Below are 27,178 nucleotides of genomic sequence, written 5' to 3' on the forward strand. Positions count from 1 at the left end.
AAATTGCATGTTTGTGCCTGCTGCTGGGTTTTTTGGCGTACAGCTTGTAGTTATGCGGCGAATTCTGAACGCCTGATCAATTGCACTGTGTATATAAACTAACCCACCATATAAGTTTGGTTTGTTTGTTTGTAATAGGTGTTAACTGTCTTAATATTGCCTTGTTTCTACTTCTTAAAATTGCGCTATCCTGGAACGCCTCAAACAGAGCACTTCAGTGTTCATAATGTTAAATCCGAAACATTTACAAGTACAGATGAAACTGATAAGCTGCTTCATAGAATGGCAGCTGACCCTAATATCCAGAAACCATACTTACCAGACACTACCTCATTTACAGAAATGAGTGCAAGTAGTCCAACTCCGAAACCGAAGACAACGACCACAACAACGACCCTGTCTACGAAAGTAGAACGCACCAAAATAGATTTAACTGCGACACCAAACGAACAGCAGCAGAAAGATCATTTTAAGACGGAGCTGGATAATGTCCAGCGGGATGCTGGTGATAGGGAGTATTTAGAGCAGATAATGGGCTGTGGTGATGTGAGACGCAAGATATTGCGTTTGGAGAGCAGTGGCAGTACGGAGTCCTTGGAATTCAGTGCCACACAGCAGAGTCTGCCACCCAAGTACATAGGCGATAAGGTGCCAGTTGTTAAGGATGTGGTACAGAGTATTGAGAATAAAATCAGCGGCACAGTGGTTGAGGCTATTCCCTTTACTGTACAAAAGCGAACAACAGATCATAAAGAGCCGAACATACTTGAGGTAGAGAAGCAAATTCTTACAGCTGCAGATATCGCATTGGATAAGTTGACCAAATGCGAACCATCTGCTGAAGTTGTAAAATTATCACCCGTCGAAGCAATGGAGCGTGGAGCAATTGGTATGGCGCACATTGAGGAGGCGGTTTGCGAGAGGGTTTGTGAGAAGCGAAAGGCCTTTGAGGTCGCAGAAGACTTAAATGAAACGCAAAAGACTTTGGAAGAACAGGTAGTAGGTTTAAATAGGCAAGTAAAACAGGTACCTGGCAGCATTTTAACAGCAAGTATTGATGAACACAACAAATTAGTAAGTAAGGAACAAGAACTAGAGACATTGCCAAAAGTAAAAGATGTAATCCAAAATATTGAACGTAGGTATCCCTCAACGAACTTAGAAGTCACACCGTTTAGTCCACGTAAACGTGAAATTGTAGATCGCAAGGCTGATATATCCTCGATAGAACAACAGATTTTAAATGAAACTGACTTGGTATTAGAAAACTTGGCTACAAAACGTGTTGCAGAACAGAAAATAGTTTCACCTGTTTTAGAAACGGGTAAAACAGGCACAAGTGTTGAAGACCTTGAATCTGTGTGCGAAAAGAAGTGCTCTAAGCGTAAAGTTTTTGACATGGCAACAGCGTTTAGTAAAGAACCACATAGTGAAGATATAAAATCAGCGACAGCTAAATTCTTGTCAGACGAAAAAACAAAATATGATGTATCTGAAAGTATTAACAAAACACCGGAAAGTGATTATAATATTTTAGATGAAAGTGGTAAACACGAATTTCCAATAGAATTAACTAAGGGCGCCAAAGAAGTAGTTTTTCCGAAACATGCACATACATTTGAGCGATTGCATTCAATTTCAAAAGCTGATATTGAAGACACAAAAGAATATATAAGCGTTACAACTGAGTACGAAAGGAGACTTAGTAAATTATTTACAGACGAAATCGGCCCAATATCTCAGTCGGATAATACCAAAGTAGAGACAGAAGTATTAGAAAAGTTTCCAACCTATGAAAAAAATGAAATGATATCAAACACATCATTTGATGAGGCTAACATCCAACAAACAAGTGAATTTAAGACAATATTCCCAGCAGATTTACAAAAAATAGAAAATGAAAGCGAGAGTGACGAGGAGATTGACCATCGTGAAAAACTACAACAAATCAAGCTTTCCCAAATTGAAAAGGTTCCAAAAAAACCTGTAGGTCAGATCACATTTGCAAGCGAAACGGAAGTTACTTACTCCACAGCTTCAAATAAAAATGAAAATAAAAAGTTTCCAACAAAGGAACATTTAGACCAGAACAAACTTCATCTTAACACCTCCAACGAAAAAGTTGACCTCAATAAAGAGGATCCATATATTTTCTCTCAACCTTTTTATTTAACAAATCCATTGCAGACACAAGCAAAACTAGCTGAAAACACCAGGTCCTCTATTGATGCATCTAAGCACATTCTTAAGGAATATTCTGATGACAAAGATATTGGTTTGGACAAGCCTCAAGACAAACTCCTTCCCTCCACCACACCTCTAGTACCTCTAGCAATGACTACAAGCAAAATTACTTCCGTGAGTGATACTCGCGAGTCTGTTGGTATTCAGATCAAAGATGTAGTTAAGCTGCAAATGGATCCTGTGAAGTCTGTTGAGGTACCCAAATCTCCAACTGATGTAGCGAAGACAGTATCAAAAGGGTATTCAGACGATGAGAGTGATGACGAATTTGGAATTGTCAAGCCACTAGATAAGTCTATTCCTTCAACCACTCCTCTGCTGCCACTTGCAGACAAGACCTTGCAGAAAACTGACGATATTGTTAAACCATTGACTGACTTGAAGGACGATAAGCCACAAACTAAATTAGCTGAGAAACCCATGTCCCCCATTGATGCAACCAAGCAAACTCTTAAGGAATATTCTGATGATGAAAGTGATGAAGAGATTTGTTTAGACAAGCCTCAAGAGAAACTTCTTTCCTCCGCCACACCTCTGGTACCTCTAGCAATGACTACAAGCAAAATGACATCCGTGAGTGATACTCGCGAGTCTGTTGATATTCACATCAAAGAGGAAGTTAAGGTGCCCAGGGATCCTTTAAAATCTGTTGAGAAACCCAAATCCCCAACTGATGTAGTGAAGACAGTTTCAAAGGGGTATTCAGACGATGAGAGTGATGACGAATTTGGAATTGTTAAGCCACTAGATAAGTCTATTCCTTCAACCACTCCTCTGCTGCCACTTGCAGACAAGACCTTGCAGAAAACTGACGATATTGTTAAACAATTGATTGACTTGAAGGACTATAAGCCACAAACTAAATTAGTTGAGAAACCCAAGTCCCCTATTGATGCATCCAAGCAAACTCTTAAGGAATATTCCGATAATGAAAGTGATGAAGAAATTGGATTTGATACCCCTAAAGAGAAGCCTCTTTCCTCAGCCATACCCCTGGTACCTGTAGCAATGACTACAAGCACAATTACTTCTGTGAGTGAAACACGCGAGTCTGTTGATATTCACATCAAAGAGGAAGTTAAGTTGCCCGAGGATCCTTTAAAATCGGTTGAGAAACCCATATCCCCAACTGATGTAGCTAAGACAGTTTCGAAGGGGTATTCAGACGATGAGAGTGATGACGAATTGGGAATTGTTAAGCCACTAGATAAGTCTATTCCTTCAACCACTCCTCTGCTGCCACTTCCAGACAAGACTTTGCAGAAAACTGACGATATTGTTAAACCATTGACTGAATTGAAGGACGATAAGCCACAAGCTAAATTAGATGAGAAACCCAAGTCCCCCATTGATGCATCCAAGCAAACTCTTAAGGAATATTCCGATAATGAAAGTGATGAAGATATTGGATTTGATAAACCTAAAGAGAAGCTCCTTTCCCAAGCCATACCCCTGGTACCTGTAGCAATGACTACAAGCACAATTACTTCTGTGAGTGAAACACGCGAGTCTGTTGATATTCACATCAAAGAGGAAGTTAAGTTGCCCGAGGATCCTTTAAAATCGGTTGAGAAACCCATATCCCCAACTGATGTAGCTAAGACAGTTTCGAAGGGGTATTCAGACGATGAGAGTGATGACGACTTTGGAATTGTCAAGCCATTAGATAAGCCTATTCCTTCAACCACTCCTCTGCTGCCACTTCCAGACAAGACTTTGCAGAAAACTGACGATATTGTTAAACCATTGACTGAATTGAAGGACGATAAGCCACAAGCTAAATTAGATGAGAAACCCAAGTCCCCCATTGATGCATCCAAGCAAACTCTTAAGGAATATTCCGATAATGAAAGTGATGAAGATATTGGATTTGATAAACCTAAAGAGAAGCTCCTTTCCCAAGCCATACCCCTGGTACCTGTAGCAATGACTACAAGCACAATTACTTCTGTGAGTGAAACACGCGAGTCTGTTGATATTCACATCAAAGAGGAAGTTAAGTTGCCCGAGGATCCTTTAAAATCGGTTGAGAAACCCATATCCCCAACTGATGTAGCTAAGACAGTTTCGAAGGGGTATTCAGACGATGAGAGTGATGACGACTTTGGAATTGTCAAGCCATTAGATAAGCCTATTCCTTCAACCACTCCTCTGCTACCACTTGCAGACAAGACCTTGCAGAAAACTGACGATATTGTTAAACAATTGACTGACTTGAAGGACGATAAGCCACAAACTAAATTAGATGAGAAACCCATGTCCCCCATTGATGCAACCAAGCAAACTCTTAAGGAATATTCTGATAATAAAAGTGATGAAGAAATTGGATTTGATACCCCTAAAGAGAAGCCTCTTTCCTCAGCCATACCCCTGGTACCTGTAGCAATGACTACAAGCAAAATTACTTCCGTGAATGATACTGGCGAGTTTGTTGATATTCAGATCAAAGATGTTAAGCTGCCCATGGATCCCGTAAAATATGTTGAGAAACCCAAATCCCCAACTGATGTAGCTAAGACAGTTTCGAAGGGGTATTCAGACGATGAGAGTGATGACGAATTGGGAATTGTTAAGCCACTAGATAAGTCTATTCCTTCAACCACTCCTCTGCTGCCACTTCCAGACAAGACTTTGCAGAAAACTGACGATATTGTTAAACCATTGACTGAATTGAAGGACGATAAGCCACAAGCTAAATTAGATGAGAAACCCAAGTCCCCCATTGATGCATCCAAGCAAACTCTTAAGGAAATTTCCGATAATGAAAGTGATGAAGATATTGGATTTGATAAACCTAAAGAGAAGCCCCTTTCCCCAGCCATACCCCTGGTACCTGTAGCAATGACTACAAGCACAATTACTTCTGTGAGTGAAACACGCGAGTCTGTTGATATTCACATCAAAAAGGAAGTTAAGCTGCCCAAGGATCCTTTAAAATCGGTTGAGAAACCCAAATCCCCAACCGATGTAGTGAAGACAGTTTCAAAGGGATATTCTGACGATGAGAGTGATGACGAATTTGGAATTGTCAAGCCACTAGATAAGCCTATTCCTTCAACCACTCCTCTGCTGCCACTTGCAGACAAGACCTTGCAGAAAACTGACGATGTTGTTAAACCATTGACTGAATTAAAGGACAATAAGCCACAAGCTAAATTAGATGAGAAACCCAAGTCCCCCATTGATGCATCCAAGCAAACTCTTAAGGAATATTCCGATAATGAAAGTGATGAAGATATTGGATTTGATAAACCTAAAGAGAAGCCCCTTTCCCCAGCCATACCCCTGGTACCTGTAGCAATGACTACAAGCACAATTACTTCTGTGAGTGAAACACGCGAGTCTGTTGATATTCACATCAAAGAGGAAGTTAAGTTGCCCGAGGTTGAGAAACCCATATCCCCAACTGATGTAGCTAAGACAGTTTCGAAGGGGTATTCAGACGATGAGAGTGATGACGACTTTGGAATTGTCAAGCCATTAGATAAGCCTATTCCTTCAACCACTCCTTTGCTTCCACTTGTAGACAAGACCTTGCAGAAAACTGACGATATTGTTAAACCATTGACTGAATTGAAGGACGATAAGCCACAAGCTAAATTAGATGAGAAACCCAAGTCCCCCATTGATGTATCCAAGCTATCTTTTAAGGAATATTCTGATGATGAAAGTGAGGAAGAGATTTGTTCGGACAAGCCTCAAGAAAAACTCCCCTCTACAACACCTCTGGTACCTCTAGCAATGACTACAAGCAAAATTACTGCCTTGAGTCATACTCGCGAGCCTGTTGATATCCAGATCAAAGATGTAGTTAAGTTGCCCATGGATCCTGTAAAATCTGTTGAGAAACCCAAATCCCCAACTGATGTAGCTAAGACAGTTTCGAAGGGGTATTCAGACGATGAGAGTGATGACGACTTTGAAATTGTTAAGCCACTAGATAAGCCTTTTCCTTCAACCACTCCTCTGCTGCCACTTGCAGACAAGACCTTGCAGAAAACTGACGATATTGTTAAACCATTGACTGAATTGAAGGACTATAAGCCACAAGCTAAATTAGATGAGAAACCCAAGTCCCCCATTGATGCATCCAAGCAAACTCTTAAGGAATATTCCGATAATGAAAGTGATGAAGATATTGGATTTGATAAACCTAAAGAGAAGCCCCTTTCCCCAGCCATACCCCTGGTACCTGTAGCAATGACTACAAGCACAATTACTTCTGTGAGTGAAACACGCGAGTCTGTTGATATTCACATCAAAGAGGAAGTTAAGTTGCCCAAGGATCCTTTAAAATCGGTTGAGAAACCCAAATCCCCAACTGATGTAGCTAAGACAGTTTCAAAGGGGTATTCAGACGATGAGAGTGATGACGACTTTGGAATTGTTAAGCCACTAGATAAGCCTATTCCTTCAACCACTCCTCTGCTGCCACTTGCAGACAAGACCTTGCAGAAAACTGACTATATAGTTAAACCATTGACTGAATTGAAGGACGATAAGCCACAAGCTAAATTAGATGAGAAACCCAAGTCCCCCATTGATGTATCCAAGCTAACTTTTAAGGAATATTCTGATGATGAAAGTGATGAAGAGATTAGTTTGGACAAGCCTCAAGAGAAACTCCCCTCTACCACACCTCTGGTACCTCTAGCAATGACTACAAGCAAAATTACTGCCGTGAGTCATACTCGCGAGTCTGTTGATATTCACATCAAAGAGGAAGTTAAGTTGCCCGAGGATCCTTTAAAATCGGTTGAGAAACCCATATCCCCAACTGATGTAGCTAAAACAGTTTCGAAGGGGTATTCAGACGATGAGAGTGATGACGACTTTGGAATTGTCAAGCCATTAGATAAGCCTATTCCTTCAACCACTCCTCTGCTGCCACTTGCAGACAAGACCTTGCAGAAAACTGATGATATTGTTAAACCATTGACTGAATTGAAGGACGATAAGCCACAAGCTAAATTAGATGAGAAACCCAAGTCCCCCATTGATGCATCCAAGCAAACTCTTAAGGAAACTGACGATATTGTTAAACAATTGATTGACTTGAAGGACTATAAGCCACAAACTAAATTAGTTGAGAAACCCAAGTCCCCCATTGATGCATCCAAGCAAACTCTTAAGGAATATTCCGATAATGAAAGTGATGAAGAAATTGGATTTGATACCCCTAAAGAGAAGCCTCTTTCCTCAGCCATACCCCTGGTACCTGTAGCAATGACTACAAGCAAAATTACTTCCGTGAATGATACTGGCGAGTTTGTTGATATTCAGATCAAAGATGTTAAGCTGCCCATGGATCCCGTAAAATATGTTGAGAAACCCAAATCCCCAACTGATGTAGCTAAGACAGTTTCGAAGGGGTATTCAGACGATGAGAGTGATGACGAATTGGGAATTGTTAAGCCACTAGATAAGTCTATTCCTTCAACCACTCCTCTGCTGCCACTTCCAGACAAGACTTTGCAGAAAACTGACGATATTGTTAAACCATTGACTGAATTGAAGGACGATAAGCCACAAGCTAAATTAGATGAGAAACCCAAGTCCCCCATTGATGCATCCAAGCAAACTCTTAAGGAAATTTCCGATAATGAAAGTGATGAAGATATTGGATTTGATAAACCTAAAGAGAAGCCCCTTTCCCCAGCCATACCCCTGGTACCTGTAGCAATGACTACAAGCACAATTACTTCTGTGAGTGAAACACGCGAGTCTGTTGATATTCACATCAAAAAGGAAGTTAAGCTGCCCAAGGATCCTTTAAAATCGGTTGAGAAACCCAAATCCCCAACCGATGTAGTGAAGACAGTTTCAAAGGGATATTCTGACGATGAGAGTGATGACGAATTTGGAATTGTCAAGCCACTAGATAAGCCTATTCCTTCAACCACTCCTCTGCTGCCACTTGCAGACAAGACCTTGCAGAAAACTGACGATGTTGTTAAACCATTGACTGAATTAAAGGACAATAAGCCACAAGCTAAATTAGATGAGAAACCCAAGTCCCCCATTGATGCATCCAAGCAAACTCTTAAGGAATATTCCGATAATGAAAGTGATGAAGATATTGGATTTGATAAACCTAAAGAGAAGCCCCTTTCCCCAGCCATACCCCTGGTACCTGTAGCAATGACTACAAGCACAATTACTTCTGTGAGTGAAACACGCGAGTCTGTTGATATTCACATCAAAGAGGAAGTTAAGTTGCCCGAGGTTGAGAAACCCATATCCCCAACTGATGTAGCTAAGACAGTTTCGAAGGGGTATTCAGACGATGAGAGTGATGACGACTTTGGAATTGTCAAGCCATTAGATAAGCCTATTCCTTCAACCACTCCTTTGCTTCCACTTGTAGACAAGACCTTGCAGAAAACTGACGATATTGTTAAACCATTGACTGAATTGAAGGACGATAAGCCACAAGCTAAATTAGATGAGAAACCCAAGTCCCCCATTGATGTATCCAAGCTATCTTTTAAGGAATATTCTGATGATGAAAGTGAGGAAGAGATTTGTTCGGACAAGCCTCAAGAAAAACTCCCCTCTACAACACCTCTGGTACCTCTAGCAATGACTACAAGCAAAATTACTGCCTTGAGTCATACTCGCGAGCCTGTTGATATCCAGATCAAAGATGTAGTTAAGTTGCCCATGGATCCTGTAAAATCTGTTGAGAAACCCAAATCCCCAACTGATGTAGCTAAGACAGTTTCGAAGGGGTATTCAGACGATGAGAGTGATGACGACTTTGGAATTGTTAAGCCACTAGATAAGCCTTTTCCTTCAACCACTCCTCTGCTGCCACTTGCAGACAAGACCTTGCAGAAAACTGACGATATTGTTAAACCATTGACTGAATTGAAGGACTATAAGCCACAAGCTAAATTAGATGAGAAACCCAAGTCCCCCATTGATGCATCCAAGCAAACTCTAAAGGAATATTCCGATAATGAAAGTGATGAAGATATTGGATTTGATAAACCTAAAGAGAAGCCCCTTTCCCCAGCCATACCCCTGGTACCTGTAGCAATGACTACAAGCACAATAACTTCTGTGAGTGAAACACGCGAGTCTGTTGATATTCACATCAAAGAGGAAGTTAAGTTGCCCAAGGATCCTTTAAAATCGGTTGAGAAACCCAAATCCCCAACTGATGTAGCTAAGACAGTTTCAAAGGGGTATTCAGACGATGAGAGTGATGACGACTTTGGAATTGTTAAGCCACTAGATAAGCCTATTCCTTCAACCACTCCTCTGCTGCCACTTGCAGACAAGACCTTGCAGAAAACTGACTATATAGTTAAACCATTGACTGAATTGAAGGACGATAAGCCACAAGCTAAATTAGATGAGAAACCCAAGTCCCCCATTGATGTATCCAAGCTAACTTTTAAGGAATATTCTGATGATGAAAGTGATGAAGAGATTAGTTTGGACAAGCCTCAAGAGAAACTCCCCTCTACCACACCTCTGGTACCTCTAGCAATGACTACAAGCAAAATTACTGCCGTGAGTCATACTCGCGAGTCTGTTGATATTCACATCAAAGAGGAAGTTAAGTTGCCCGAGGATCCTTTAAAATCGGTTGAGAAACCCATATCCCCAACTGATGTAGCTAAAACAGTTTCGAAGGGGTATTCAGACGATGAGAGTGATGACGACTTTGGAATTGTCAAGCCATTAGATAAGCCTATTCCTTCAACCACTCCTCTGCTGCCACTTGCAGACAAGACCTTGCAGAAAACTGATGATATTGTTAAACCATTGACTGAATTGAAGGACGATAAGCCACAAGCTAAATTAGATGAGAAACCCAAGTCCCCCATTGATGCATCCAAGCAAACTCTTAAGGAAACTGACGATATTGTTAAACCATTGACTGAATTGAAGGACGATAAGCCACAAGCTAAATTAGATGAGAAACCCAAGTCCCCCAGTGATGCATCCAAGCAAACTCTTAAGGAATATTCCGATGACGAAAGTGATGAAGATATTGGATTTGATAAACCTAAAGAGAAGCCCCTTTCCCAAGCCATACCCCTGGTACCTGTAGCAATGACTACAAGCACAATTACTTCTGTGAGTGAAACACGCGAGTCTGTTGATATTCACATCAAAGAGGAAGTTAAGTTGCCCGAGGATCCTTTACAATCGGTTGAGAAACCCATATCCCCAACTGATGTAGCTAAAACAGTTTCGAAGGGGTATTCAGACGATGAGAGTGATGACGACTTTGGAATTGTCAAGCCATTAGATAAGCCTATTCCTTCAACCACTCCTCTGCTGCCACTTGCAGACAAGACCTTGCAGAAAACTGACGATATTGTTAAACCATTGACTGAATTGAAGGACGATAAGCCACAAGCTAAATTAGATGAGAAACCCAAGTCCCCCATTGATGTATCCAAGCTATCTTTTAAGGAATATTCTGATGATGAAAGTGAGGAAGAGATTTGTTTGGACAAGCCTCAAGAGAAACTCCCCTCTACAACACCTCTGGTACCTCTAGCAATGACTACAAGCAAAATTACTGCCGTGAGTCATACTCGCGAGCCTGTTGATATCCAGATCAAAGATGTAGTTAAGTTGCCCATGGATCCTGTAAAATCTGTTGAGAAACCCAAATCCCCAACTGATGTAGCTAAGATAGTTTCGAAGGGGTATTCAGACGATGAGAGTGATGACGACTTTGGAATTGTTAAGCCACTAGATAAGCCTTTTCCTTCAACCACTCCTCTGCTGCCACTTGCAGACAAGACCTTGCAGAAAACTGACGATATTGTTAAACCATTGACTGAATTGAAGGACGATAAGCCACAAGCTAAATTAGATGAGAAACCCAAGTCCCCCATTGATGCATCCAAGCAAACTCTTAAGGAATATTCCGATAATGAAAGTGATGAAGATATTGGATTTGATAAACCTAAAGAGAAGCCCCTTTCCCCAGCCATACCCCTGGTACCTGTAGCAATGACTACAAGCACAATTACTTCTGTGAGTGAAACACGCGAGTCTGTTGATATTCACATCAAAGAGGAAGTTAAGCCGCCCAAGGATCCTTTAAAATCGGTTGAGAAACCCAAATCCCCAACCGATGTAGTGAAGACCTTGCAGAAAACTGACGATATTGTTAAACCATTGACTGAATTGAAGGACGATAAGCCACAAGCTAAATTAGATGAGAAACCCAAGTCCCCCATTGATGCATCCAAGCAAACTCTTAAGGAAACTGACGATATTGTTAAACCATTGACTGAATTGAAGGACGATAAGCCACAAGCTAAATTAGATGAGAAACCCAAGTCCCCCATTGATGCATCCAAGCAAACTCTTAAGGAATATTCCGATGACGAAAGTGATGAAGATATTGGATTTGATAAACCTAAAGAGAAGCCCCTTTCCCAAGCCATACCCCTGGTACCTGTAGCAATGACTACAAGCACAATTACTTCTGTGAGTGAAACACGCGAGTCTGTTGATATTCACATCAAAGAGGAAGTTAAGTTGCCCGAGGATCCTTTAAAATCGGTTGAGAAACTCATATCCCCAACTGATGTAGCTAAGACAGTTTCAAAGGGGTATTCAGACGATGAGAGTGATGACGACTTTGGAATTGTCAAGCCATTAGATAAGCCTATTCCTTCAACCACTCCTCTGCTGCCACTTGCAGACAAGACCTTGCAGAAAACTGACGATATTGTTAAACCATTGACTGAATTGAAGGACGATAAGCCACAAGCTAAATTAGATGAGAAACCCAAGTCCCCCATTGATGTATCCAAGCTACCTTTTAAGGAATATTCTGATGATGAAAGTGATGAAGAGATATGTTTGGTCAAGCCTCAAGGGAAACTCCCCTCTACCACACCTCTGGTACCTCTAGCAATGACTACAAGCAAAATTACTTCGGTGAGTCATACTCGCGAGTCTGTTGATATCCAGATCAAAGATGTAGTTAAGTTGCCCATGGATCCTGTAAAATCTGTTGAGAAACCCAAATCCCCAACTGATGTAGCTAACACAGTTTCGAAGGGGTATTCAGACGATGAGAGTGATGACGACTTTGGAATTGTTAAGCCACTAGATAAGCCTTTTCCTTCAACCACTCCTCTGCTGCCACTTGCAGACAAGACCTTGCAGAAAACTGATGATATTGTTAAACCATTGACTGAATTGAAGGACGATAAGCCACAAACTAAATTAGATGAAAAACCCAAGTCCCCCATTGATGCATCCAAGCAAACTCTTAAGGAATATTCCGATAATGAAAGTGATGAAAATATTGGATTTAATAAACCTAAAGAGAAGCCCCTTTCCCCAGCCATACCCCTGGTACCTGTAGCAATGACTACAAGCACAATTACTTCTGTGAGTGAAACACGCGAGTCTGTTGATATTCACATCAAAGATGTAGTTAAGTTGCCCATGGATCCCGTAAAATCTGTTGAGAAACCCAAATCCCCAACTGATGTAGCTAAGACAGTTTCGAAGGGGTATTCAGACGATGAGAGTGATGACGACTTTGGAATTGTTAAGCCACTAGATAAGTCTTTTCCTTCAACCAGTCCTCTGCTGCCACTTGCAGACAAGACCTTGCAGAAAACTGATGATATTGTTAAACCATTGACTGAATTGAAGGACGATAAGCCACAAACTAAATTAGATGAGAAACCCAAGTCCCCCATTGATGCATCCAAGCAAACTCTTAAGGAATATTCCGATAATGAAAGTGATGAAGATATTGGATTTTATAAGCCTAAAGAGAAGCCCCTTTCCCCAGCCATACCCCAGGTACCTGTAGCAATGACTACAAGCACAATTACTTCTGTGAGTGACACACGCGAGTCTGTTGATATTCACATCAAAGAGGAAGTTAAGCTGCCCAAGGATCCTTTAAAATCGGTTGAGAAACCCAAATCCCCAACCAATGTAGTGAAGACAGTTTCAATGGGATATTCAGACGATGAGAATGATGACGAATTTGGAATTGTCAGGCCACTAGATAACCCTATTCCTTCAACCACTCCTCTGCTGCCACTTGCAGACAAGACCTTGCAGAAAACTGACAATATTGTTAAACCATTGACTGAATTGAAGGACGATAAGCCACAAGCTAAATTAGATGAGAAACCCAAGTCCCCCATTGATGCATCCAAGCAAACTCTTAAGGAATATTCCGATGACGAAAGTGATGAAGATATTGGATTTGATAAACCTAAAGAGAAGCCCCTTTCCCAAGCCATACCCCTGGTACCTGTAGCAATGACTACAAGCACAATTACTTCTGTGAGTGAAACACGCGAGTCTGTTGATATCCACATCAAAGAGGAAGTTAAGTTGCCCGAGGATCCTTTAAAATCGGTTGAGAAACCCATATCCCCAACTGATGTAGCTAAGACAGTTTCGAAGGGGTATTCAGAGGATGAGAGTGATGACGACTTTGGAATTGTCAAGCCATTAGATAAGCCTATTCCTTTAACCACTCCTCTGCTGCCACTTGCAGACAAGACCTTGCAGAAAACTGACGATATTGTTAAACCATTGACTGAATTGAAGGACGATAAGCCACAAGCTAAATTAGATGAGAAACCCAAGTCCCCCATTGATGTATCCAAGCTACCTTTTAAGGAATATTCTGATGATGAAAGTGATGAAGAGATTTGTTTGGACAAGCCTCAAGAGAAACTCCCCTCTACCACACCTCTGGTACCTCTAGCAATGACTACAAGCAAAATTACTTCGGTAAGTCATACTCGCGAGTCTGTTGATATTCACATCAAAGATGTAGTTAAGTTGCCCATGGATCCCGTAAAATCTGTTGAGAAACCCAAATCCCCAACTGATGTAGCTAAGACAGTTTCGAAGGGGTATTCAGACGATGAGAGTGATGACGACTTTGGAATTGTTAAGCCACTAGATAAGTCTTTTCCTTCAACCAGTCCTCTGCTGCCACTTGCAGACAAGACCTTGCAGAAAACTGATGATATTGTTAAACCATTGACTGAATTGAAGGACGATAAGCCACAAACTAAATTAGATGAGAAACCCAAGTCCCCCATTGATGCATCCAAGCAAACTCTTAAGGAATATTCCGATAATGAAAGTGATGAAGATATTGGATTTTATAAGCCTAAAGAGAAGCCCCTTTCCCCAGCCATACCCCAGGTACCTGTAGCAATGACTACAAGCACAATTACTTCTGTGAGTGACACACGCGAGTCTGTTGATATTCACATCAAAGAGGAAGTTAAGCTGCCCAAGGATCCTTTAAAATCGGTTGAGAAACCCAAATCCCCAACCAATGTAGTGAAGACAGTTTCAAAGGGTTATTCAGACGATGAGAATGATGACGAATTTGGAATTGTCAAGCCACTAGATAACCCTATTCCTTCAACCACTCCTCTGCTGCCACTTGCAGACAAGACCTTGCAGAAAACTGACGATATTGTTAAACCATTGACTGAATTGAAGGACGATAAGCCACAAGCTAAATTAGATGAGAAACCCAAGTCCCCCATTGATGCATCCAAGCAAACTCTTAAGGAATATTCCGATAATGAAAGTGATGAAAATATTGGATTTAATAAACCTAAAGAGAAGCCCCTTTGCCCAGCCATACCCCTGGTACCTGTAGCAATGACTACAAGCACAATTACTTCTGTGAGTGAAACACGCGACTCTGTTGATATTCACATCAAAGATGTAGTTAAGTTGCCCATGGATCCCGTAAAATCTGTTGAGAAACCCAAATCCCCAACTGATGTAGCTAAGACAGTTTCGAAGGGGTATTCAGACGATGAGAGTGATGACGACTTTGGAATTGTTAAGCCACTAGATAAGTCTTTTCCTTCAACCAGTCCTCTGCTGCCACTTGCAGACAAGACCTTGCAGAAAACTGATGATATTGTTAAACCATTGACTGAATTGAAGGACGATAAGCCACAAACTAAATTAGATGAGAAACCCAAGTCCCCCATTGATGCATCCAAGCAAACTCTTAAGGAATATTCCGATAATGAAAGTGATGAAGATATTGGATTTTATAAGCCTAAAGAGAAGCCCCTTTCCCCAGCCATACCCCAGGTACCTGTAGCAATGACTACAAGCACAATTACTTCTGTGAGTGACACACGCGAGTCTGTTGATATTCACATCAAAGAGGAAGTTAAGCTGCCCAAGGATCCTTTAAAATCGGTTGAGAAACCCAAATCCCCAACCACTGTAGTGAAGACAGTTTCAAAGGGTTATTCAGACGATGAGAATGATGACGAATTTGGAATTGTCAAGCCACTAGATAACCCTATTCCTTCAACCACTCCTCTGCTGCCACTTGCAGACAAGACCTTGCAGAAAACTGACGATATTGTTAAACCATTGACTGAATTGAAGGACGATAAGCCACAAGCTAAATTAGATGAGAAACCCAAGTCCCCCATTGATGCATCCAAGCAAACTCTTAAGGAATATTCCGATAATGAAAGTGATGAAGATATTGGATTTGATAAACCTAAAGAGAAGCCCCTTTCCCAAGCCATACCCCTGGTACCTGTAGCAATGACTACAAGCACAATTACTTCTGTGAGTGAAACACGCGAGTCTGTTGATATTCACATCAAAGAGGAAGTTAAGTTGCCCGAGGATCCTTTAAAATCGGTTGAGAAACCCATATCCCCAACTGATGTAGGTAAGACAGTTTCGAAGGGGTATTCAGAGGATGAGAGTGATGACGACTTTGGAATTGTCAAGCCATTAGATAGACCTATTCCTTTAACCACTCCTCTGCTGCCACTTGCAGACAAGACCTTGCAGAAAACTGACGATATTGTTAAACCATTGACTGAATTGAAGGACGATAAGCCACAAGCTAAATTAGATGAGAAACCCAAGTCCCCCATTGATGTATCCAAGCTACCTTTTAAGGAATATTCTGATGATGAAAGTGATGAAGAGATTTGTTTGGACAAGCCTCAAGAGAAACTCCCCTCTACCACACCTCTGGTACCTCTAGCAATGACTACAAGCAAAATTACTTCGGTAAGTCATACTCGCGAGTCTGTTGATATTCACATCAAAGATGTAGTTAAGTTGCCTATGGATCCCGTAAAATCTGTTGAGAAACCCAAATCCCCAACTGATGTAGCTAAGACAGTTTCGAAGGGGTATTCAGACGATGAGAGTGATGACGACTTTGGAATTGTTAAGCCACTAGATAAGTCTTTTCCTTCAACCAGTCCTCTGCTGCCACTTGCAGACAAGACCTTGCAAAAAACTGATGATATTGTTAAACCATTGACTGAATTGAAGGACGATAAGCCACAAACTAAATTAGATGAGAAACCCAAGTCCCCCATTGATGCATCCAAGCAAACTCTTAAGGAATATTCCGATAATGAAAGCGATGAAGATATTGGATTTTATAAGCCTAAAGAGAAGCCCCTTTCCCCAGCCATACCCCAGGTACCTGTAGCAATGACTACAAGCACAATTACTTCTGTGAGTGACACACGCGAGTCTGTTGATATTCACATCAAAGAGGAAGTTAAGCTGCCCAAGGATCCTTTAAAATCGGTTGAGAAACCCAAATCCCCAACCGATGTAGTGAAGACAGTTTCAAAGGGGTATTCAGACGATGAGAGTGATGACGACTTTGGAATTGTCAAGCCATTAGATAAGCCTATTCCTTCAACCACTCCTCTGATGCCACTTGCAGACAAGACCATGCATAAAACTGACGATATTGTTAAACCATTGACTGAATTGAAGGACGATAAGCCACAAGCTAAATTAGATGAGAAACCCAAGTCCCCCATTGATGTATCCAAGCTACCTTTTAAGGAATATTCCGATAATGAAAGTGATGAAGATATTGGATTTGATAAACCTAAAGAGAAGCCCCTTTCCCCAGCCATACCCCTGGTACCTGTAGCAATGACTACAAGCACAATTACTTCTGTGAGTGAAACACGCGAGTCTGTTGATATTCACATCAAAGAGGAAGTTAAGCTGCCCAAGGATCCTTTAAAATCGGTTGAGAAACCCAATTCCCCAACCGATGTAGTGAAGACAGTTTCAAAGGGATACTCAGACGGTGAGAGTGATGACGAATTTGGAATTGTCAGTCCACTAGATAAGCCTATTCCTTCAACTACTTCTCTGCTGCCACTTGCAGACAAGACCTTGCAGAAAACTGACGATATTGCTAAACCATTGACTGAATTGAAGGACGATAAGCCACAAGCTAAATTAGATGAGAAACCCAAGTCCCCAATTGATGTATCCAAGCTACCTTTTAAGGAATATTCCGATAATGAAAGTGATGAAGATATTGGATTTGATAAACCTAAAGAGAAGCCCCTTTCCCAAGCCATACCCCTGGTACCTGTAGCAATGACTACAAGCACAATTACTTCTGTGAGTGAAACACGCGAGTCTGTTGATATTCACATCAAAGAGGAAGTTAAGTTGCCCGAGGATCCTTTAAAATCGGTTGAGAAACCCATATCCCCAACTGATGTAGCTAAGACAGTTTCGAAGGGATACTCAGACGATGAGAGTGATGACGAATTTGGAATTGTCAGTCCACTAGATAAGCCTATTCCTTCAACCACTTCTCTGCTGCCACTTGCAGACAAGACCTTGCAGAAAACTGACGATATTGCTAAACCATTGACTGAATTGAAGGACGATAAGCCACAAGCTAAATTAGATGAGAAACCCAAGTCCCCAATTGATGTATCCATGCAAACTCTTAAGGAATATTCCGATAACGAAAGTGATGAAGATATTGGATTTGATAAACCTAAAGAGAAGCCCCTTTCCCAAGCCATACCCCTGGTACCTGTAGCAATGACAACAAGCACAATTACTTCTGTGAGTGAAACACGCGAGTCTGTTGATATTCACATCAAAGAGGAAGTTAAGTTGCCCGAGGATCCTTTAAAATCGGTTGAGAAACCCATATCCCCAACTGATGTAGCTAAGACAGTTTCGAAGGGGTATTCAGACGATGAGAGTGATGACGACTTTGGAATTGTCAAGCCATTAGATAAGCCTATTCCTTCAACCACTCCTCTGCTGCCACTTGCAGACAAGACCTTGCAGAAAACTGACGATATTGTTAAACCATTGACTGAATTGAAGGACGATAAGCCACAAGCTAAATTAGATGAGAAACCCAAGTCCCCCATTGATGCATCCAAGCAAACTCTTAAGGAATATTCCGATAATGAAAGTGATGAAGATATTGGAGTTGATAAACCGAAAGAGAAGCCCCTTTCCCCAGCCATACCCCTGGTACCTGTAGCAATGACTACAAGCACAATTTCTTCTGTGAGTGAAACACGCGAGTCTGTTGATATTCACATCAAAGAGGAAGTTAAGCTGCCCGAGGATCCTTTAAAATCGGTTGAAAAACCCAAATCCCCAACCGATGTAGTGAAGACAGTTTCAAAGGGATATTCAGACGATGAGAGTGATGACGAATTTGGAATTGTTAAGCCACTAGATAAGCCTATTCCTTCAACCACTCCTCTGCTGCCACTTGCAGACAAGACCTTGCAGAAAACTGACGATATTGTTAAACCATTGACTGAATTGAAGGACGATAAGCCACAAGCTAAATTAGATGAGAAACCCAAGTCGCCCATTGATGCATCCAAGCAAACTCTTAAGGAATATTCCGATAATGAAAGTGATGAAGATATTGGATTTGATAAACCTAAAGAGAAGCTCCTTTCCCAAGCCATACCCCTGGTACCTGTAGCAATGACTACAAGCACAATTACTTCTGTGAGTGAAACACGCGAGTCTGTTGATATTCACATCAAAGAGGAAGTTAAGTTGCCCGAGGATCCTTTAAAATCGGTTGAGAAACTCATATCCCCAACTGATGTAGCTAAGACAGTTTCGAAGGGGTATTCAGACGATGAGAGTGATGACGACTTTGGAATTGTCAAGCCATTAGATAAGCCTATTCCTCCAACCACTCCTCTGCTGCCATTTGCAGTCAAGACCTTCCAGAAAACTGACGATATTGTTAAACCATTGACTGAATTGAAGGACGATAAGCCACAAGCTAAATTAGATGAGAAACCCAAGTCCCCCATTGATGTATCCAAGCTAACTTTTAAGGAATATTCTGATGATGAAAGTGATGAAGAGATTTGTTTGGACAAACCTCAAGAGAAACTCCCCTCTACCACACCTCTGGTACCTCTAGCAATGACTACAAGCACAATTACTTCTGTGAGTGAAACACGCGAGTCTGTTGATATTCACATCAAAGAGGAAGTTAAGCTGCCCGAGGATCCTTTACAATCGGTTGAGAAACCCATATCCCCAACTGATGTAGCTAAGACCGTTTCGAAGGGGTATTCAGACGATGAGAGTGATGACAACTTTGGAATTGTTAAGCGACTAGATAAGCCTTTTCCTTTAACCACTCCTCTGCTGCCACTTGCAGACAAGACCTTGCAGAAAACTGACGATATTGTTAAACCATTGACTGACTTGGAGGACGATAAGCCACAAGCTAAATTAGATGAGAAACCCAAGTCCCCCATTGATGCATCCAAGCAAACTCTTAAGGAATATTCCGATAATGAAAGTGATGAAGATATTGGAGTTGATAAACCGAAAGAGAAGCCCCTTTCCCCAGCCATACCCCTGGTACCTGTAGCAATGACTACAAGCACAATTACTTCTGTGAGTAAAACACGCGAGTCTGTTGATATTCACATCAAAGAGGAAGTTAAGCTGCCCAAGGATCCTTTAAAATCGGTTGAGAAACCCAAATCCCCAACTGATGTAGCTAAGACAGTTTCGAAGGGGTATTCAGACGATGAGAGTGATGACGACTTTGGAATTGTTAAGCCACTAGATAAGCCTTTTCCTTCAACCACTCCTCTGCTGCCACTTGCAGACAAGACCTTGCAGAAAACTGGCGATATTGTTAAACCATTGACTGAATTGAAGGACGATAAGCCACAAGCTAAATTAGATGAGAAACCCAAGTCCCCCATTGATGCATCCAAGCAAACTCTTAAGGAATATTCCGATAATGAAAGTGATGAAGATATTGGAGTTGATAAACCGAAAGAGAAGCCCTTTTCCCCAGCCATACCCCTGGTACCTGTAGCAATGACTACAAGCACAATTACTTCTGTGAGTAAAACACGCGAGTCTGTTGATATTCACATCAAAGAGGAAGTTAAGCTGCCCAAGGATCCTTTAAAATCGGTTGAGAAACCCAAATCCCCAACTGATGTAGCTAAGACAGTTTCGAAGGGGTATTCAGACGATGAGAGTGATGACGACTTTGGAATTGTTAAGCCACTAGATAAGCCTTTTCCTTCAACCACTCCTCTGCTGCCACTTACAGACAAGACCTTGACTGACTTGAAGGACGATAAGCCACAAGCTAAATTAGATGAGAAACCCAAGTCCCCCATTGATGCATCCAAGCAAACTCTTAAGGAATATTCCGATAATGAAAGTGATGAAGATATTGGAGTTGATAAACCGAAAGAGAAGCCCCTTTACCCAGCCATACCCCTGGAACCTGTAGCAATGACTACAAGCACAATTACTTCTGTGAGTAAAACACGCGAGTCTGTTGATATTCACATCAAAGAGGAAGTTAAGCTGCCCAAGGATCCTTTAAAATCGGTTGAGAAACCCAAATCCCCAACTGATGTAGCTAAGACAGTTTCGAAGGGGTATTCAGACGATGAGAGTGATGACGACTTTGGAATTGTTAAGCCACTAGATAAGCCAATTCCTTCAACCACTCCTCTGCTGCCAATTGCAGACAAGACCTTGCAGAAAACAGACGATATTGTTAAACCATTGACTGAATTGAAGGACGATAAGCCACAAGCTAAATTAGATAAGAAACCCAAGTCGCCCATTGATGCATCCAAGCAAACTCTTAAGGAATATTCCGATAATGAAAGTGATGAAGATATTGGATTTAATAAACCTAAAGAGAAGCCCCTTTCCCCAGCCATACCCCTGGTACCTGTAGCAATGACTACAAGCACAATTACTTCTGTGAGTGAAACACGCGAGTCTGTTGATATACACATCAAAGAGGAAGTTAAGCTGCCCAAGGATCCTTTAAAATCGGTTGAGAAACCCAAATCCCCAACCGATGTAGTGAAAACAGTTTCAAAGGGGTATTCAGACGATGAGAGTGATGACGAATTTGGAATTGTCAAGCCACTAGATAAGCCTATTCCTTCAACCACTCCTCTGCTGCCACTTGCAGACAAGATCGTGGAGAAAACTGACGATATTGTTAAACCATTGACTGAATTGAAGGACGATAAGCCACAAGCTAAATTAGATGAGAAACCCAAGTCCCCCATTGATGTATCCAAGCTAACTCTTAACGAATATTCTGATGATGAAAGTGATGAAGAGATTTGTTTGGACAAGCCTCAAGAGAAACTCCCCTCTACCACACCTCTGGTACCTCTAGCAATGACTACAAGCAAAATTACTGCCGTGAGTCATACTCGCGCGTCTGTTGATATCCAGATCAAAGATGTAGTTAAGCTGCCCATGGATCCTATAAAATCTGTTGAGAAACCCAAATCCCCAACTGATGTAGCTAAGACAGTTTCAAAGGGGTATTCAGACGATGAGAGTGATGACGACTTTGGAATTGTTAAGCCACTAGATAAGCCTTTTCCTTCAACCACTCCTCTGCTGCCACTTGCAGACAAGACCTTACAGAAAACTGACGATGTGGTTAGACCATTGACTTCCTTGAAGGACGATAAGCCAAAAGGTAAATTAGATGAGAAACCCAAGTCCCTCATTGATTCATCCAAGCAAACTCTTAAGGAATATTCTGATGATGAAAGTAATGAAGATATTGGATTTGATAAGCCTCAAAACAAGCCCCTTTCCTCAGCCATACCCCTGCTACCTGTAGCAATGACTACAAGCAAAATTACTTCCGTGAGAGAAACACGCGAGTCGGTTGGTATTCAGATCAATGATGTAGTTAAGCTGCCCATGGAATTAGTAAAATCTGTTGAGGGACCCAAATCTCCAACTGTTGTGGCGAAAACAGTTTCAAAGAGGTATTCAGACGATGAGAGTGATGACGAATTTGGATTTGTAAGGCCACTAGATAAGCCTATTCCTTCAACCACTCCCCTAGTGCCACTTGCAGAAGAGACCTTGCAGAAAACTGACGATATTGTTAAACCATTGACTGACTTGAAGGACGATAAGCCACAAGGTAAATTAGATGAGAAACCCAAGTCCCCCATTGATGCATCCAAGCAAACTTTTAAGGAATATTCTGATGATGAAAGTGATGAAGAGATTTTTTTGGAAAAGCCTCAAGACAAACTCCTTCCCTCCACCACACCTCTGGTACCTCTAGCAATGAATACAAGCAAAATTACTTCCGTGAGTGATACTGGCGAGTCTGTTGATATCCAGATCAAAGATGTAGTTAAGCTGCCCATGGATCCTATAAAATCTGTTGAGAAACCCAAATCCCCAACTGATGTAGCTAAGACAGTTTCAAAGGGGTATTCAGACGATGAGAGTGATGACGACTTTGGAATTGTTAAGCCGCTAGATGAGCCTTTTCCTTCGACCACTCCTCTGCTGCCACTTGCAGACAAGACCTTGCATAAGACTGATGATATTGTTAGACCCATGACTTCCTTGAAGGACGATAAGCCACAAGCTAAATTAGATGAGAAACCCAAGTCCCCCATTGATGCATCCAAGCAAACTCTTAAGGAATATTCTGATGCTGAAAGTGATGAAGAGATTTGTTTGGACAAGCCTCAAGACAAACTCCCCTCTAACACACCTCTGGTATCTCTAGCAATAACAACAAGCAAAATTACTTCCGTGAGTGATACTGGCGAGTCTGTTGATATCCAGATCAAAGATGTAGTTAAGCTGCCCATGGATCCTGTAAAATCTGTTGAGAAACCCAAATCCCCAACTGATGTAGCTAAGACAGTTTCGAAGGGGTATTCAGACGATGAGAGTGATGACGACTTTGGAATTGTTAAGCCACTAGATAAGCCTATTCCTTCAACCACTCCTCTGCTGCCACTTGCAGACAAGACCTTGCAGAAAACTGATGATATTGTTAAACCATTGACTGAATTGAAGGACGATAAGCCACAAGCTAAATTAGATGAGAAACCCAAGTCCCCCATTGATGCATCCAAGCAAACTCTTAAGGAATATTCTGATGATGAAAGTGATGAAGAGATTTGTTTGGACAAGCCTCAAGACAAACTCCTTCCCTCCACCACACCTCTGGTTCCTCTAGCAATGACTACAAGCAAAATTACTTCCGTGAGTGATACTGGCGAGTCTGTTGATATCCAGATCAAAGATGTAGTTAAGCTGCCCATGGATCCTGTAAAATCTGTTGAGAAACCCAAATCCCCAACTGATGTAGCTAAGACAGTTTCGAAGGGGTATTCAGACGATGAGAGTGATGACGACTTTGGAATTGTTAAACCACTAGATAAGCCTTTTCCTTCAACCTCTCCCCTGCTGCCACTTGCAGACAAGACCTTGCAGAAAACTGATGATATTGTTAAACCATTGACTGAATTGAAGGACGATAAGCCACAAGCTAAATTAGATGAGAAACCCAAGTCCCCCATTGATGAATCCAAGCAAACTCTTAAGGAATATTCTGATGATGAAAGTGATGAAGAGATTTGTTTGGAAAAGCCTCAAGACAAGCTCCTTCCCTCCACCACCCCTCTGGTACCTCTATCACTTGCAGACAAACCTTTGCAGAAAGCTGATAATATACCTAAACCATTTATTGACTTGAAAAGTGATATCCCACAATATAAATTAGATGACAAGCCCAAGTCCCCTATTAATGCATCTAAGAAAACTCATAAGGAATATTCTGATGATGAAAGCGGTAAAGAGATTGGTTTTGATAAGCCTCAAGAACTTCCCTCCACCACATCTCTGGTACCTCTAGCAATGACTATAAACAAAACTACTTTTGTGAGTGAAACTCGTGAGTCAGTTGATACACAGATCAAAGATATGCCAATATGTCATACAAAAACGGTTGAGGAACCCAAATCTTCAACTGAAGTAGCTGATCTAGGTCCAAAAGAACACTTGGGCGGTTACAGTGGTAGCGAAGTTGGAATTGTAAAGTCAATTCCCGCAAATTGTCTGAAATCCATAATGCAAGCTCCGTCTGGTGAGCATGTTAAATATTGTAATGTTCTTGCTGATGACATTGCTGCGAGGGATTTAAGTCTTGATTTAGTTATGGATTCCCCTAATCAATTAATCGGCCGTACTGGCATCGACAGCCACTCAATTGCTGAGAAGGTGATTCCAGAATCCCTTTCTGATTTCGATGATACAAGATCGGTTCAGCAAATTGTTGAAGAAACTTTACGGGCTGGTGATGCAGAGGTACAAAAGATTATAAAAGAAACTCTTAAAAGTGCGCAGTCTCATAGAGAATTAGATCAAAAGGATTATATATTTCCAGAGTTATGCGAAAGTGAACGATCGGTTGAAGAGATTGTGGAAGATACTTTAAAAAGTGCAAAAGTTAAGGGAGCAGACAAAAATGAGGTAATAAATCTAGTAGGAGATGATGTAGCTTCGACGAAAAAAGAGATAGCTGAGTGTAAAGAAGTCCGACCTATTGCTTATTTCGTCAAGTTAGGTGATGAAAAGATAGATGTTATGCCTGCAAAAAAGATAGAAATGAAAACGCCAGTTAACAAATCCAAAACAGTAAGAAATGTCAAAGCAAAATCCGAGGTAAATGTAATTAAAAAACCACAAATTAAAAAGCAAGTAGATAATAAGGAAAGACCAGCGACTACTCAAACGAAATCACCATTGACACAAACAAAATTATCGAATGCATCTAGCAAACAATCAGGGGTAAAAAAGGCATTAACAAATGAACCTCAGAAGGTTTCTAGAAAAACCGAGTCAAGGAGATCAGTTACAAGTTCTATTTCGACAACAACAAGCTCGGGTTCAGCTACAAGTCGAGTCATAAGTGAAATTCACTTCGAAAGATCCGCAAGTCCCGCATCAAGTTCAATATTTTATGAAAGCCACACTCAAGGCGAAAACAGCCGCTCCACAACGCCAAGGCCTAGGGTAAAAACAGATGTTACGAAAATACCATACAACACCTCGGTTCGCGCGTTAAGTCCATCACCCAAATCCACAAAATCGACAAAAACAACATCCATCAAACAAGATGTCAGTAAGAAAGCTAGAGTGTTTAGTAAAAAGGTAAAAACAGAGACTACCCCAAAATCTACAAAAGTTTTGGAAGACAACAAGCGAATAAAAACGCCAACTCCATCTGCCACACACCGATATATGCAGCCGACTTTAGCTCACAGTATGCGTTTTGGCCTAAATGCCGATAGTGAAAGTCGAAGTGCGACTCCGGCACCAGCAAAATCACCAGCCCCACCTAAATCGCCAGCTCCAGCACAACCCAATCGACAAAGTATATATAAAACAAAGAATACGATAAGTGCCTTGACAAAAAACTCGTCAATAGATCAAAAGCAGCAAAAAAAATTGATTACAGAAAAGCCCTCAGTTTTGACCAAGAAAGGTTCCCATACTGAAAGTAAGGATTTATTACAGAGTACAGATCGCCTTTACAAAAGACAAATATCCAAAGAGAATAAGCAAGCAAACGTGATAGGCTCCAAGAGCCAAATAACTAAAAGCATGAGGACACAATCAGCTACTGCAACTAAATCAATTGCCTACAAAACTTCCATAGAATCTGATAACAAGCTACAGAAAAAAACTACATCAACTATGCAACAACGCACCAAAGTTCCAATTAGCTTGTCTTCCGTAACAACAAGAGCTTCAACTAAGCTAAGCAACAAAAGTGATGAAACCGTTTTAAAACCTCAGATAGACAATAAGAAAATCGTTAGGAGGACAGCAAGCAAAACAACTGAGGGGAGCAGTAATATCAAGAAAAATGTGCGCAGCTCCATAGAACCAAAACTCCAAAAGCAGATGAAGGATACAATGAACGAATCGAGCACTACAGCCAGCGGCAGCACCAGTGCCAGCGGCTCCTCGAGCAGCACCCGACGCAGTGTACGTTCCGTGATGGTTAGCCGCAAGACTGACAAAGAGAAGACGAATATGAAGCTATCGGAACAGAAGGGTGTGATATCGACATCGACTGTGCGCGTTCATAGGGAGCCGACAGCCACTACCGGCGCGGTTAGCACCGTGCTCGTTGATGACGACTCCGAGGTGATAACCATACGTTCCATTAAATCAAGTGATAGTACAAAAAGCTCTACCTCATCATCCTCTGGTAGCGGCAGCAACAGTCGCAAGGTGCTAACCAGCGAGGTTTTCACTAAGACTTTCGGCCCCGATAAGCCCCTGGAAGTGATCTACCGCCAACCCGATTTTGATACAGAGCACCACACGGCAATAGGAATGCGTCCGCAATCCAGAAATGAACAACAGCGCTACGTTAACGAGTTCGATGTCAGCTTTATCGATACCACCGATTCCAGTCTCTCCGACTCTGTTGCACTGCCGATGTTTACCGCTGGTGATCCAGAGCGCCTGCTGGCCGCCAGTCCTGGCTCCCCCAAGCCAACCCGTAGTCCCTTAGCCTTAATTGAGGAAACATTGCGGCGTCACCATCAGCATCAGCATCATCAGCATATTGCTGCATCGGGCAGTGCAGTGGTAGACCCTTCGCAACAATTGCAAGTCGAGAGCGACAGCATTGTGGCGGTGAGTGAGAGTCGCCTTAAAAAAGAGACGGAGAAAAGCTGCACATCAAAAGGTAAATAAATACATTTAGGCTTAGAGCACTCTCATACATTTATTAAACATAGCTTAGAGCGATACCCACCATGCTAAGGGC

The 27,178-nt window shown here is 41.6% G+C and overlaps 1 protein-coding gene across 13 annotated transcripts in view; it reads left to right on the forward strand.

The window, feature by feature from the left end:
• Positions 1–27,178, forward strand: part of Ank2 (Ankyrin 2) — a 61,974-nt gene that overhangs the window by 24,018 nt on the left and 10,778 nt on the right. For 11 of the 13 annotated variants that reach the window (XM_070208002.1, XM_070207998.1, XM_070208001.1 and 8 more), the window contains one exon: positions 209–27,097. The exons of the other annotated variants lie outside the window; for them this stretch is intronic. In XM_070208002.1, coding sequence (XP_070064103.1) covers positions 209–27,097 — 26,889 coding nt within the window. The remainder of the gene's footprint in view (positions 1–208; positions 27,098–27,178) is intronic. 13 annotated transcript variants of the gene reach the window in all.

This window comes from Drosophila virilis, chromosome 3 (assembly GCF_030788295.1).
Source record: "Drosophila virilis strain 15010-1051.87 chromosome 3, Dvir_AGI_RSII-ME, whole genome shotgun sequence".
Classification (NCBI taxonomy): Eukaryota; Metazoa; Arthropoda; class Insecta; order Diptera; family Drosophilidae; genus Drosophila; species Drosophila virilis.